At 41.5% G+C, this 14,310-nt stretch overlaps 1 protein-coding gene across 6 annotated transcripts in view; it reads left to right on the top strand.

Moving 5' to 3' along the window:
- Window positions 1–14,310, top strand: part of MDN1 (midasin AAA ATPase 1) — a 149,131-nt gene that overhangs the window by 122,317 nt on the left and 12,504 nt on the right. For all 6 annotated transcript variants that reach the window (XR_009054222.1, XR_009054223.1, XM_057737965.1 and 3 more), the window contains 7 exons: window positions 692–829; window positions 4,639–4,780; window positions 6,261–6,433; window positions 7,004–7,156; window positions 7,907–8,054; window positions 12,450–12,769; window positions 13,016–13,186. Coding sequence is in view for 4 of the 6 variants with exons in the window: in XM_057737965.1 (XP_057593948.1) it covers window positions 692–829; window positions 4,639–4,780; window positions 6,261–6,433; window positions 7,004–7,156; window positions 7,907–8,054; window positions 12,450–12,769; window positions 13,016–13,186 (1,245 nt within the window). In the remaining 2 variants the exon portion in view is untranslated. The remainder of the gene's footprint in view (window positions 1–691; window positions 830–4,638; window positions 4,781–6,260; window positions 6,434–7,003; window positions 7,157–7,906; window positions 8,055–12,449; window positions 12,770–13,015; window positions 13,187–14,310) is intronic.

The raw sequence follows: 14,310 nt of genomic DNA, 5'->3' as shown, positions 1-14,310 counted from the left end.
CTTGTTCTTAACTCTAGACCCCATGCCATGCCACGCTGGGTGCCAGGTGCCGTGGCAGCAGACAGCCCAGGTCAGATACGGCACGTTGCCTGAATGTGCCAGGTTTACTGCAAGAGCTGGAGGGGAAGGCATGTTTCTTTGTATTATAATTAACATGACTTTATTTGAGGAACATCACACGAAATTATCTTCAGTGAAAGACAGTCAAATGTCTCACACTCGTAGCATTTTCTTTCAAGTTGCTGCACCTCCAGGGTTACATGTCTTCTCTCCTCCCAGGCTTACTAATTTCAGAAGCAGATAAAGAAGGAAAAAACCTCTGTGGGATTTAGACAGAGATTCTGTGCCCCTGCCACCTCTCCTCCCCAGTAACTTGCTCCTAAATACCATCCAAATATATACCTCATTCAAATTTTTGTCCCAGCAAAATGACAAATTACCACACACCAGAGGCCTCCACAAAGTCAAAACTTTGTGTATTAAATCTGATGTCAAGCTTTGAAACTGCGTGATAACAGTTATCACCAAGGAAGAAAAGAATGTCAAAAGTCTACTGTGTACTTTGGTCAGATTTAAAATCCTGAGCTAGAAAAGAATTAATCATTTATTTACAGTATTTTTTCCTGTAGCAGGACTGGAAATCACTTGTTTATTGCTTCTGTACCTAACTCTCACTCTTTTTATTTTTGAGGGATTTTGCCTGCCCAAAGAATTTATGGAAGATTCAGCAGGAGAGGGAGCGACTGAGTTCCATGACTACGAGGGAGGTGGGATTGGAGAAGGCGAGGGCATGAAGGATGTCAGTGACCAGATAGAAAATGAAGAGCAGGTACGTGTTCACAGGCATGAAATATGTATATAGTTTACAGACGCTCACTCCTTTTTCCATATTTAAATTACACACATGAATGGTTTTTCTACTAGGTTAATGTTTTCACAATGCAATCTAGGCACCCTAAGAATACTAGAGCTTAGGGAGTTGCTGTAAATTAAAAGCTTAAAGACTACAGAAAGAAACTTTTGCAGCTCAGTCACTGGTTGTAGCTATAATTTGGGAGGGAAATGATTTAAAAATTTTTTATTTTAAATGGGAAAACTTTTGCTCCTAAATATTATCCTAATATATGCCTCATTCAAATTTTTGTCCTGGTAAAATGACAAATTTACCACACGATGATGACTTTTAAGAAGAGCATTTTTGGTAGTGGTTCATTTAGGGATAAAAAGCTTGGCTATTTGAAGTGATAATTGCATTAAACAACAATGCCGGTGTTTGCTAGTGATAGGCTTTATTGTTGTATGTCTTCAAGACATGTTGAAAAATGTAAAATCTATATCCTTTTTTAGCTGGGATCAGGAATGCTTTTGAGATATTTAGATGCTTTGGACTAAAATCGTTGTGTTGCTTTTTTAAATTCCAGTCTCATTTGGGAATGTTTTTTTAAACGTACTACTTTTAGTCATTTGGATTAATCAACTGTGACTTGAAGGAAGAAGAGGTAGTGGAATTACTTTTTATCACTTATATTCTAAGTTTCGAGCAGTCCAAACATTTCTATTTAAGGTATGGTTATAACTTCTTAAAAAAAAAAGGAACAAGCCAATCTGAACTTCCTCTCTTCCTTTGAAGGGAAAATTGAAAAGAAATAAACAACAAAAGAGTAATGCTCGCGTTTACATGACAGAACTCTAATATACATTCTGTGTGTGGATATACACACACATATACACACATTGTTGTTTTGGCCTTTCCGTATTTCTCAAATTTAACTTAATTAGCACACAGTACTTTGTTAATGGAAAAATGAAGGAAAAAGTAAACCTAATAGAAAAGTACAACTCCAATGTAAAAAACATCACTTAATGTGATAAAAAGCTATCAGGACAGTCTGGCAGTATTTACTAAATTTTAAATTTTGTGTGTTCTTTAACCTAGGAATTCCATGTTTTCTTGTAGAAATGCTCATAAGGGTCCAGGATAAATATGTGTATAAGGGAGTGTGTTTATACAAGGATGTTCACTACAGCATTATTTATACTGGTGAGAATTATGAATTACTTAAATTATGACGCTATTCATGCAGAGCAATAATGTTATTAACCACAGTGAGATGGGTTTATACGTATCAACAGGGAAATATATCTAGGAGACATTTTTTAACTTAAAAAAAAAAAGCAGATTGCAAAACAGTTTGTCAAGCATGATCCCTTTTTTGTTTAAAAAGATGCTGGGAGGCAGGTATTGATATGTACCATCTATATTTCTAAGCATCCGTTGGTGTACTTATGGATACAGAAATGTGCCAGAACGTCACCAGTGGTCATTTCTTCAGGAGTTTTAGAGGATGGTGGTGCCAGAGGAAATTACTCTTTCTGTTGTGTTTAGATATGTTTAAATGAGGTTTTATTACTTTTGTATCTTTAAAAAGAACTTTTAAAATTCAGCCATAATGAAACATAACAATCTGAATCTTTTGCCCCAAATATAGTGTAGATTATGTAGGACTATATAGTTTAAGGAAAAGTGAAGAAAATTACATTCACTGGGGAGGGATAAATTAGGAGTTTGGGATTAACATACACACACTACTATATATAAAATAGATAAACAACAAGGGCCTACTGTATAGCATAGGGAACTATATTAAATATCTTATAATAACCTATAATGGAAAAGAATCTGAAAAAGTGTGTGTGTATGTGAGTGTATATATATATGTATCTGAATACTGTACACCCGAAACTAGCATAACATTGTAAATCAACTATACTTCAATAAAAAAAATAAAAGAAGGTGGTAGGAAGAAATTACATTCACAGTCAGGTAATGTCTATGAGAGATCAGAGTGACATAACAGATTAAATTTATGGGCAATAGAAGAAGACTGATTTTTTTTTTTTTTAAATCCTACAGAGAATGCGTAGTCTTTTTTAATATATGTGGGTGAGTCAAAAATTATCCATGCTCTGGCTCTAGAATTTATTTTAATTAACTTTTAGAAAAGACAAATACATCATTTTTTGACATAATCTCCTTGCTTTTCTTTTTTTTTCTTTTCTTTCTTTCTTTCTTTTTTTTTTTTGGGCACACGGGCTTAGTTGCTCCATGGCATGTGGGATCTTCCTGGAGCAGGGATCGAACCCATGTCCTCTGCACTGGCAGGCGGATTCTTAACCACTGCGCCACCTAGGAAGCCCATCCTTGCTTTTCAATACACTTTGTCCATCTGTCAACAAGCTTTCGTATTCCCTCATTAAAAAATGTTTTAGGCTGAGCTGAGAGCCACAAACGCACCGCTGTCTTCACTTCTTCATCAGAAGTGAATCTTCATCCTCTTAGGGCTGCTTTCAGGGGACCAAACAGGTGAAAGTCCGATGGAGCAAGATCAGGACTATCGGGAGGATGCTTTAACACCTCAAAATGAAGTAATCCACGATAGACTTAGGTTTTGAAAAGTTTGTGTGAGATGAGTATCGAAACAACTCACAGAGGAGCATAAACAAGCGTTTGGACATCTGCCAACAAAATCTGGACCGATACTTTAAGGAAGGTGAACGTTTCTTAAAGAGAATCATTACTGGTGATAAGACATGGATTCATCACTACGAACCTGAGAGTAAACGGCAGAGTATGGAATGGAAACATCCTCAGTCGGTAATCAAGAAAGAGTTCAAAAGTCAACCATCAGCTGGAAAGTTGATGTTTATTCTTACAGTTCTCTGGGATCCTCGAGGGCCAGTATTAGAACATTATCAGGAAAAATGTTCAACAGTCAACAATGCTCGTTACAGTGAGATGCTTATTGAAGATCTGAAGCCTAAACTTCAGATGAAACGTAGAGGACTGCTATCCAAGGGCACTGTAATCTTGCATGACAGTGCACGTCTGCACACTTCTGCCCACAGTTGACACTCTGCAGAAACTTTGTTTTGAGGTGTTAAAGCATCCTCCCTATAGTCCTGATCTTGCTCCATCGGACTTTCACCTGTTTGGTCCCCTGAAAGCAGCGCTACGAGAATGAAGATTCACTTCTGATGAAGAAGTGAAGACAGTGGTGCGTTCATGGCTCTCAGCTCAGCCTACATGAGGGAATATGAAAGCTTGTTGACAGATGGACAAAATGTATTGAAAAGCAAGGAGATTATGTCAAAAAATGATGTATTTGTCCTTTCTAAAAGTTAATTAAAATAAATTCTAGAGCCAGAGTGTGGATAATTTTGGACTCACCTTCATATATGGATTAAAAAATTTTTTTTTCAGGGAATTCTCTGGCCTTCCAGTGGTTAGGACTCTGCTTCCACTGCAGGGGGCACAGGTTCAATCCCTGGTTGGGGGACTAAGATCGCGCAAGTTGTGTGGCTTGGCAAAACAAAGAAAAAACAATTCACATGAAGAAAACCTCAACAAAATTCTATATCCTCTAACAACAATTGCAATAAAACTGAAAATTAATTACAGAAATGTTAAAGCAAGTCACAGACTATGTGCATTTTCTCTGTTGGTTCTTTTTTCTCTCCCCAGAGATAATTTTATACCATTAACCTTGGCGTTTATATATTTACATTTTGTTTAGAGCTGAGTGAACAGTAGTACCATTACAGGATTCATTTATATTTCTGCAATGCTTTCTGATGCAGGCAGAAGATACATTTCAGAAGGGGCAAGAAAAGGATAAAGAGGATCCTGACTCAAAACCAGACATTAAGGGCGAGGATAATGCCATTGAGATGTCGGAAGACTTTGATGGGAAAATGCATGATGGGGAGCTTGAAGAACAAGGTTTGAGATCATCTGTCACTTCATTCTTGTTTTCGAAAAATATTTTATCCAGGAAATTACATATTCCCAATAAGGAGCCTATTATACTCTTTTGGAGCAAGATGGTTACTCCGCCTAACTGCAGGTGGAAACATCATATATGCCTTTACCACCCCATCTGCAGTCAGAAGGCTCTAGTCCATCCTGGAGATTCTTCTCTAAGTGAACAGAGAGCCGACTCTGATGTTCTGGCTGCCTTGTGTGCCAGATCAGTGACCCCGTAGTGTCCTTCAGGGAAATCCAGAAGAGCAAGGAGATGATAACTAGCAGAGCATGGCTCTCAGCGCACGTTAAATTGTTCTGGGGAGGTTTTTTTGTACTTTTTTGTGGGGGAGGGGGGTATTTATTTTATTTATTTGGCTGCATCCAGTCTTAGTTGTGGTGTGCAGACTCTTCGTTACGGCACAAGGGCTTCTCTCTAGTTGTGGCGCATGGGCTTAGCTGCTCCACGGCATGTGGGATTTTCCCAGACCAGGTGACACGAACCTACATCCCCTGCATGGGCAGGCAGATTCTTAACCACTGTGCCACCAGGGAAGTCCCGGGGAGGTTTTCTTTTAATATATATTTTTTCTAATTATAAAATTGGTAGACATTTGTTGTAGATGATTTGGAACAAAAATGCAGAAACCAAATCAGTACCCTTTAGGCCTGCCACCCAAATCACTTAATCAATTTTGAGTTATTTCCATGTATTACATGTATATATACAGATGCAGAAACCATAAACAGTTCTGTAGTTTGCTTTTTTCATTTAACTTAGTAACATTACGTGTCACTGAAAATTGTTTGATAGTTTGATTTCTTACAGCACATCATTATGTCATGTTTGTACCATAATTCAACTATTGCCCTCAATTTCTGTCCAAAGCTTAATTTGAAATATAGTGCCTTATTTTAAGCAAATGCCTTGCAGGAATGTTAGTAGAAGAACGTATGCATGCCTGAGTAGTGTAAGGGTATAGCCTTTGTCAAAGTAGACCTTGACCGAAGACAAAGGCAAGAAAATTCTGGTTAATTGAGCTAGACACATGATTTGAGATACTGGATAAAATCATTGATGTAGAGTATGTTGGTGATGGGAGGAACCTTGGAAATCTCGTAGTCCAACCTCATCATTTCCCAGGTAAGAAACCAAAGCCCAGTGAGGTTGCTGAGTCCCATGATAAACATTCTCGCAACACAAGTAGACACCCTGACAGGTGTTCCACCACCCTCCTTACAGTCTGTTAACATACATCACAGACCTCCTTCCTCTTCCAGTCTGCAAAACACAGGAGGACTACTTCAGGAGCTGTAAAGGCATCTCGCATAGGGTATTCTGTAGAAACGGGCAGTAAATCCCAGGCAGGACCCTTGCCCGGTCCTTGCCTCTCCTACATATGCAGGAACAGATCGATCTGGGGATCTGTCGAAGTAAGCTCAGTGCCTTCCCTTTCAGAAGAGGATGGTGAGAAATCAGATAGTGAGGGCGGAGAGCTGGATAAACAGATGGGCGACCTGAATGGTGAAGAAGCTGACAAACTAGATGAGAGGCTTTGGGGTGATGACGACGAGGAAGATGAGGAGGAAGGAGACAGTAAAACTGAAGAAACGGGACCAGGAATGGATGAGGTAATTGAAAGATTCCCCCATCACGTAGTCCCCAGGTTGAGAGGAGGCAGTCTTGCTACCAAATACCACTCCCTGTCATTCATTGCTCTTCCTTTTCTATCTTGGTTTTTCTTCTGTTTCTTCCATCTCTGTATTTGCTTTTTTCCTCTGCTGTCTAGGTTAATGATCGTATTCAGGGCTAAAAGAGTAGCCTGACTTGAGCCATTCCACGTGTTATGGAGGAGGGAGGGAAGTTAAAGGACTCGGTGCAGACGCTCTGATTCTGCGGTTGGCCCCTGCACTTCCCCAGCCCCTAGCTTAGGGGAGCCCCGGGGCTGGGTGTGACACCGCACAGCACAGCTCGATGCACTGCCGCCCCCTCCCCAGCTGTTCACGCACCTGCTGTCACTGCGGCCATCTGGGCAGACCTGCATATTCCCTCCAGGATGACACATGCCCTGTCAGCTGGATGTTTCCATAGGATGGGCCCAACACGTGTCTAAGAGCTGCGTTAGGTAGAGGCAACCTATGTGAAAGCAGTTTTTTAGATTGAGAGTGATGATTTTGTGGTTTTTTTCCTCTAATATTTAGGAAGATCCTGAACTTGTTGCTAAAGATGACAACTTGGATTCTGGGAAGTCAAACAGAGATAAAACCCAGCAAGATAAGAAGGAAGAAAAGGAAGAAGCGGAAGCTGCTGATGATGGACAAGGCCAAGACAAAGTTAACGAACAAACAGATGAGGTAATGAGGATTCAAAACCAACATGCTCTCCTGACCCAAGGCCAGGGCCACTGCAACACACAGTTCCCGAGGTGTCTCAGGACATTTTTTCCTACTCATCATTTGTTTTCCCAATGCCTCATAAAGGGATGTGTAACAGAGCCTCTTAACCGGACATGAAATATCTAACTGTTGGTTACCGATGAGGTGGGCTTCATGCTGATTGAACTCATCCTGTAGTTTGGAAGCTAAAGCCAGTGGTCCTTTTCTATATTTCTTCCCATAGACTTCCATGTCCTCTTTGAGATAAAGTAACACAGCACCTCTTATCAGTGGAGAATGTGCACTGAAAGTGAAACTTGAAATCCCAACATGAAAATTCTAAAAATATTAGTAAAATTCTAATGTGTGCTGGTAATTTTAGGGAAGAGACGCTGAATTCTCTCAGCATAGCTACAGATGACCCTTGAGCACTGTAGGCACTGGGGGCACGGACCATGTGCAGGGTTGGGAATCTGCGTATAACTCTGCAGCTGGCCCTCTGCATCCGCAGGTTGTGCATCCACAGGTCCCACCAGCCACAGATCTGTGTGGTACTGTAGCACATATTTACTGAAAGGAAAAAAAAAAAAAAATACCCGTAAGTGGACCTGCACAGTGCAGACCTGTGTTGTTCAAGGGTCGGCTGTGCTTAGAGCTAATTATATGTGAATGCTACTTTTAAAAAAAGTTTATTTTTATTTCTTTTTCTGTTCTCTTCATTGTCCAAAGAGGGAATATGATGAGAATGAGGTGGACCCTTACCACGGCAGTCAGGAAAAGCTGCCCGAGCCCGAGGCCTTGGACCTCCCGGATGACTTGCACCTGGACAGTGAAGACAAGGATGGTGATGGGGACACAGACCATGAAGACGGAGAAGGTGTGTCTTTCGAAACCTAAAGAGCCCATTGGAAGTCACTGAAAATGAGCAGTAACTGATTTCTCTTTGGGCCAGTGTCATGGCCAGGTCATTATCATGTCTGGTCAGCATAATTCCGGTTTGAAAAAAATTGTTTGCTTCTTCTTTGTCCTGTTTCTCCTCTAAGCAGACCGAAAGCTTGTAAAGCAGCAGGTCTTTGTCACTCCTGTCATCTCCTATCCTGTGTTTCAGTGAAGCTATGCCTGGGCGCTGCTGTCACACACAGCTCCACCTCCCCACAGGGTCACCATGGCCCCGTCTCACGCGTTGATGTGAGCACTGCAGTCTGAGTAGAGCCAGGCCTCTCGTGGAGCCTAGTTACAACTTTCCTGGGAAAGTTGATTATTGTGCTTATGTTTATGTTTAGTCTGAAATATGAAATCATAATGGGGAGTGAAATTGAATAATCCTAAGAGATATCACATTACATGACAGTAAGCTAGTGCCTCTGTCACCCACTGTTCCAACCCGAGTGAGACTCCCTGGGGAGTGCTATCTTATTGGAAGCTTATGTAGGCTGTGCCACTGTAATAGAGAGTCCCGATCGTGGTGGGTAACCAGATAGGAAGGTGGCACCTGCCTCACTCTGCTTCTTAGTGAATCAGTTACTATTTAGAAAGTTAATACAAACATCATATTGGAACAAAAAAAACAAGTTAGAAAGGAATAAATGAGAGATACCATTTATGTGAAAATTTAATACAAGAAATAGTACTAAATATTGTTTATGGATACATCAAATGTAGGAAAATGTAGAAAGGAATAATACACAGTAACTTCAGGTTATGAGTTCTGAGGAAGTAGGAAGGGCAGAGGCATCCAGAATCCGGACAGTTGTGTCCAGAACCATTTATTTCTTACAAACAAGTGTGATGGCTAACAACGAAAAAGCAGAAAGAGAAATTAAGGAAACTCTCCCATTTACCATTGTGACAAAAAGAATAAAATACCTAGGAATAAACCTGCCTAAGGAGGCAAAAGACCTGTATGCAGAAAACTGTAAAACACTGATGCAAGAAATCAGAGACGATACAAACAGATGGAGAGATATACTGTGTTCTTGGATTGGAAGAATCAACATTGTGAAAGTGACTATACTACCCAAAGCAATTTACAGATTCAACGCAATCCCGATCAAATTACCAACGGCATTTTTCACAGAACTAGAACAAGAAATCTTACGATTTGTATGGAAATGCAAAAGACCCTGAATAGCCAAAGCAATCTTGAGCAGGAAAGACGGAGCTGGTGGAATTAGGCTTCCTGACTTCAAACTATACTACAAGGCCACAGTGATCAAGACAGTATGGTACTGGCACAAAGACAAAGGAAGGTCAATGGAACAGAATAGAGAACCCAGAGGTAAACCCACGCACATATGGGCACCTTATCTTTGACAAAGGAGGCAAGAATATACAATGGAAAAAAGACAGCCTCTTCAATAAATGGAGCTGGGAAAATAGGACATGAACATGTAAAAGAATGAAATTAGAACACTTCCTAACACCATATACAAAAATAAACTCCAAATGGATTAAAGACCTAAATGTAAGGAACTATAAAACTCCCAGAGGAAAACATAGGCAGAACACTTTATGACATCCATCAAAGCAAGATCCTTTTTGACCCCCCTCCTAGAATAATGGAAATAAAATCAAGAATAAACAAATGGGACCTAATGAAACTTAAAAGCTTTTGCACAGAGAAAGAAACCATAAACAAGACAAGAAAACCCTCAGAATGGGAGAAAATACTTGCCAACGAAGCAACTGACAAAGGATTAATCTCCAAAATATACAAGCAGCTCATGCAGCTTAATACCAAAAAAGCAAATAACCCAATCCACAAATGGGCAGAAGACCTAAATAGACATTTCTCCAAAGAAGACATACTGATGGCCAACAAACACATGAAAAGATGCTCAACATCACTAATCATTAGAGAAATGCAATTCAAAGCCACAATGAGGTATCACCTCACATGGGTCAGAATGGCCATCATCAAAACATCTAGAAACAATAAATGTTGGAGAGGGTGTGGAGAAAAGGAAACTCTCCTGCTCTGTTGGTGGGAATGTAAGTTGGTACAGCCACTGTGGAAAAGTTTGGAAGTTCCTTAAAAAACTACAAATAGAACTACCATATGATCCAGTAATCCCACTACTGGGCATATACCCAGAGAAAACCATAATCCCAAAAGAAACATGTACCACAATGTTCACTGCAGCACTGTTTACAATAGCCAGGACATGGAAGCAACGTAAATGCCCATCAACAGATGAATGGATAAAGAAGATGTGGCACCATAAATACAATGGAATATTACTCAGCCATGAAAGGGAATGAAATGGAGCTATATGTAATGAGGTGGATAGACCTAGAGACTGTCATACAGAGTGAAGTAAGCCAGAAAGAGAAAAACAAATCCTGTATGCTAACTCATATATATGGAATATTTTAAAAAAATGGTACTGATGAACCCAGTGACAGGGCAAGAATAAGGATGCAGATGCAGAGAATGGACTGGAGGACACGGGGTTGGGGGGGCGGGGGGCAAAGGGGAAGCTGGGACGAAGTGAGAGATTAGTATAGACATTTACACTACCAACTGTAAAATAGATAGCTTGTGGGAAGTTGCTGTATAACAGAGGGAGATCAACTCGATGATGGGTGATGCCTTAGAGGGCCGGGACAGGGAGGGTGGGGGGGAGTCGCGGGAGGGAGGGGTATGGGGATACATGTATAAATACAGCTGATTCACTTTGGTGTACCTCAAAAGCTGGTACAAGAGTGTAAAGCAATTATATGCCAATAAAGAGCTTAAAAAAATCAAAAAACAAACAAAAAAACAAGTGATGGAAGTTTGATACACTTGTGGCAAAACGTTAACATCTGTTAAATCTAGGAGGTGAGTACATGGCTCTCATAAATTTAAAATGCATTTTTCACGTTTAAGGTATTTGGTACTTTATGCTTTGAACATTTTTTGCTCTGAATCTCCAGTTATTTTTTAAATGTAGTATATAAGCTGTTGCTTCTGAGGCAGTTTTATTACCTTATAATTTTGGATTCTTACTTCAACCTTAAATTCAACCAAGCAAGCATAAAATTAAAATCCACTGAGAATCTAATAAGCTATTTGCCCTAGAAAAATATCGAAGCTAGTTTTAAGCTATTGTGTATATAAACTAAGAAGCAATTACTTTAAAAAAAATTTTTTTTTAAATTTTTATACAGTTCTTTCCATTTACAGTTACTACAGAATATTGGCTATATCCCCCATGTTGTAGGGTACCCCCTTGAGCCTGTCTTACATGAGCAGTGTGTACCTCCCACTCCTCCACCCCAGAGCCCCCCCGCCCCCCCTCCACACACTCTGGTAACCACTAGTTCTGTGAATCTGAAGAAGCAATTACTTTAAAGAATTATTTGCTAACAAAATAACTGATTTCTGAAGTACAGAAAAGCTTATTTATTTATATATTACTGCATTGGGTCTTCGTTGCTGCATGCGGGCTTTCCCTAGTTGTGTATGTGGGGGGGGGTGCTTCTCTTTGTTGTGGTGCACGGGCTTCTGATTGCAGTGGCTTCTCTCGTTGCGGAGCACAGGCTCTAGGCGTGTGGGCTCCGTAGTTGTGGCACACAGGCCTAGTTGCTCCACGGCATGTGGGATCCTCCTGGACCAGGACTCAAACCTATGTCCCGAATTGGCAGGCAGATTCTTAACCACTGCACCACCAGGGAAGTCCTGAGCTCTTTTAAATAAACAAAACTTTTTCAAACAGGATTGTTGCCAATTGAATATATGTCATATTTTCTGTGTATGGTAAAGAATGATGTCCATCAGTTAGTGTTCCCAATGATAACTGAAAATCAGACTGACGTTTCCTGTCTGTTCTAAAATATTCCTATTGTGGTGGCTTTTAGGATTCTTTAGTGGATTACTTATTCTTTAATGAAATGCACCATCCAAACAATTGTATGCAATATATAAGTACAGTTCATAGCAGATACAGGCAGAATTTTTCTGTGAAGAGTCAGTCAGATAATAAACGTAACAGTCTTTGCAAGTCATAAGCTGCAACAGAGTTGCAGATACTCAGTTCTGCTCTTGCAGTGTGAAAGAAGCCATAGGTAATACAGAGTGGATGGGGTAAACACAGAGGTAAACGACAGTAAAACTTTTGGAGAAATTTGCAGAAATGTATGGATGGCCAGATTTGGCCCAGGGACCAGAGTTTGCCAGCTCCTGATTTGAGAATAATAATAAGACATTTGTGTAACTATATCCATCTTAAGAAGTCACATTGTTTGGTTTTTAAATTCTGTGTTCCTTCTTTTTGTTTCATCTGTCCAGAAGAGAATCCTTTGGAAATTAAAGAAAAACCAATGGACCCTGAAGAAGCAGATCATGAAGCCGAAGACATAAACAAAGAGCCTGAGGCTGATCCGAATGAAGGTCAGGGTCAGTGCGAGCCTGAGGGAGGCCCCAGTGAAGATGAACAGGGGGCCGGGGAGGAAGAGATGGACGCAGGCGTGGACGACCAAGACAAGGATGCTGCCCAGAATCCTGACGAGGACGCAGAGGAGCAGCAGCCTCCGGAGGACAAGGACAAGGACACCAGTGAGGAGAGTGCAGAGAAGGACGGCCCTGTTGACCAAGGTCTCCAGCCTCAGGTACCGTGGCGTGTCTGGCTTGACTTCTATTAAAAATCATAATGATGAGAAAAAATTACCCTCTTCCCACGAGAATCTCTCTTAGGATACTTCCCCACGAGCAGGTGGCACTGCGAGGCAGCTTTACGTTTCTGTTTAAGACCCACTGTGGCCGATCCCCTCCCTGCAGCCTCCCCATGGTGAGGGGGCCCCCCACCTCCTCTTCTTCCCCAAGAGCATTTAATGCTGTGTGTGATTCCGCTGCAGATGCAGGAAAAAGAAGAAGAAGGGGAGAACTCTGACACGGAGAAGCCAGTGCCAGAGGCTACAGAGAGGAGAGAGCACGACTCCTGTGGGCAGACCGGCCTGGAGAGCATGCAGAGCGAGCAGGCCGCGGAGCTGGCCGGGGCCGTGCCCGAGAAGGAGCGGGGGAAGGAGGTGAAGGGCCCTTGTTGCCTCTGCCAGCTGCTCCTGGGGAGGGCCTCTTCTCCCTATCCCAAACCATGTTCTGTTTAGCAGTAGTTGGTTTACATGTGATGTTTTGTTGTTGACATCTAAAATATCATTTCCTGTTCTTTAAGAAAATGGTCCTACATCTGTTTTTATATGCCTCCTGAAACAAACCCCAGAATGTTTCTGCACACTTTAAGTGATGTGCTGAAAGAAAAAAAAAATAGTCCTCTGTGGGAGAATCAGGCTCAAGTTGTGTTTTAGGAAGAAAGGATGAATTGAGACTTCATGCAGTGATACAGCTCTAATAGTGCTTCCCTTTTCCTTGCTGTTCACCAGGCTTCTAAACATTTTAACTTAAAAAGCGATGTAGCTCTTCACTCCTTGACGTGGGGTGATGTGTCTTTTGTGGCCACAGCTGAGTCAGCCTGGAAGGACCCCCAGAAGTTGGAGGGCCTGCTGCTCAGTGGTCTCTCTGGACAACTCCCTTGGCCTCTCTGGACCCCCCTTTTCCCAGCAGTAATTACAATGGTTTATACTTATTCCCCCTCCATCCCATTTACTGGGCACCCGTTAGGTGCTGAGCATTTCATTACTTTAGCAAGTCTTCACAGTGGCCCTGTAAGATAGATATTATTGTTCTTTCTATGGTCTCTATTTTATATCTGAGTTAAGTAAGCCCTGGTAAAGTTAAATGACAATCTCAAGGGTACCCAGCTGGTTGGTGATGAAGCCTGGTTTCTCATCGAAGTCTGTCCTGCCTTCAGAGTAAGCCATTACCTCCTGTAGACAAGGAACTAACGAAGACCTGCAAGAGTGTAATAGACTCAGGTCTAGATGCTCCCATGTCTGCCCACAGGCCAGGCCTCAGACATGGGTGAGTTCCAGAACAGACAGGCAGGTGGGGTCCAAGAGGAATTGATTCCAAGACCCCATGGATACCCAGATCCACAGCTGCTCAAGTCCCTTCCGTAACCTGGTCATGCAGCGGGCCCTCCGTGTCCTTGGATATGGAGGGCCGACTGCATGTGACTGTAGGAGGAGAGTAGGGAGAGGAGTTGTGTGCAGTGCAGTCAGTAACAAGGTGCTTGTTGAGCTTCCTCCACCTCATC

Source organism: Hippopotamus amphibius, chromosome 6 (assembly GCF_030028045.1).
Source record: "Hippopotamus amphibius kiboko isolate mHipAmp2 chromosome 6, mHipAmp2.hap2, whole genome shotgun sequence".
NCBI classification, from domain to species: Eukaryota; Metazoa; Chordata; class Mammalia; order Artiodactyla; family Hippopotamidae; genus Hippopotamus; species Hippopotamus amphibius.
Note: the sequence above shows the minus strand (reverse complement) of the source record. Positions and strands in the feature narration are given on the sequence as shown.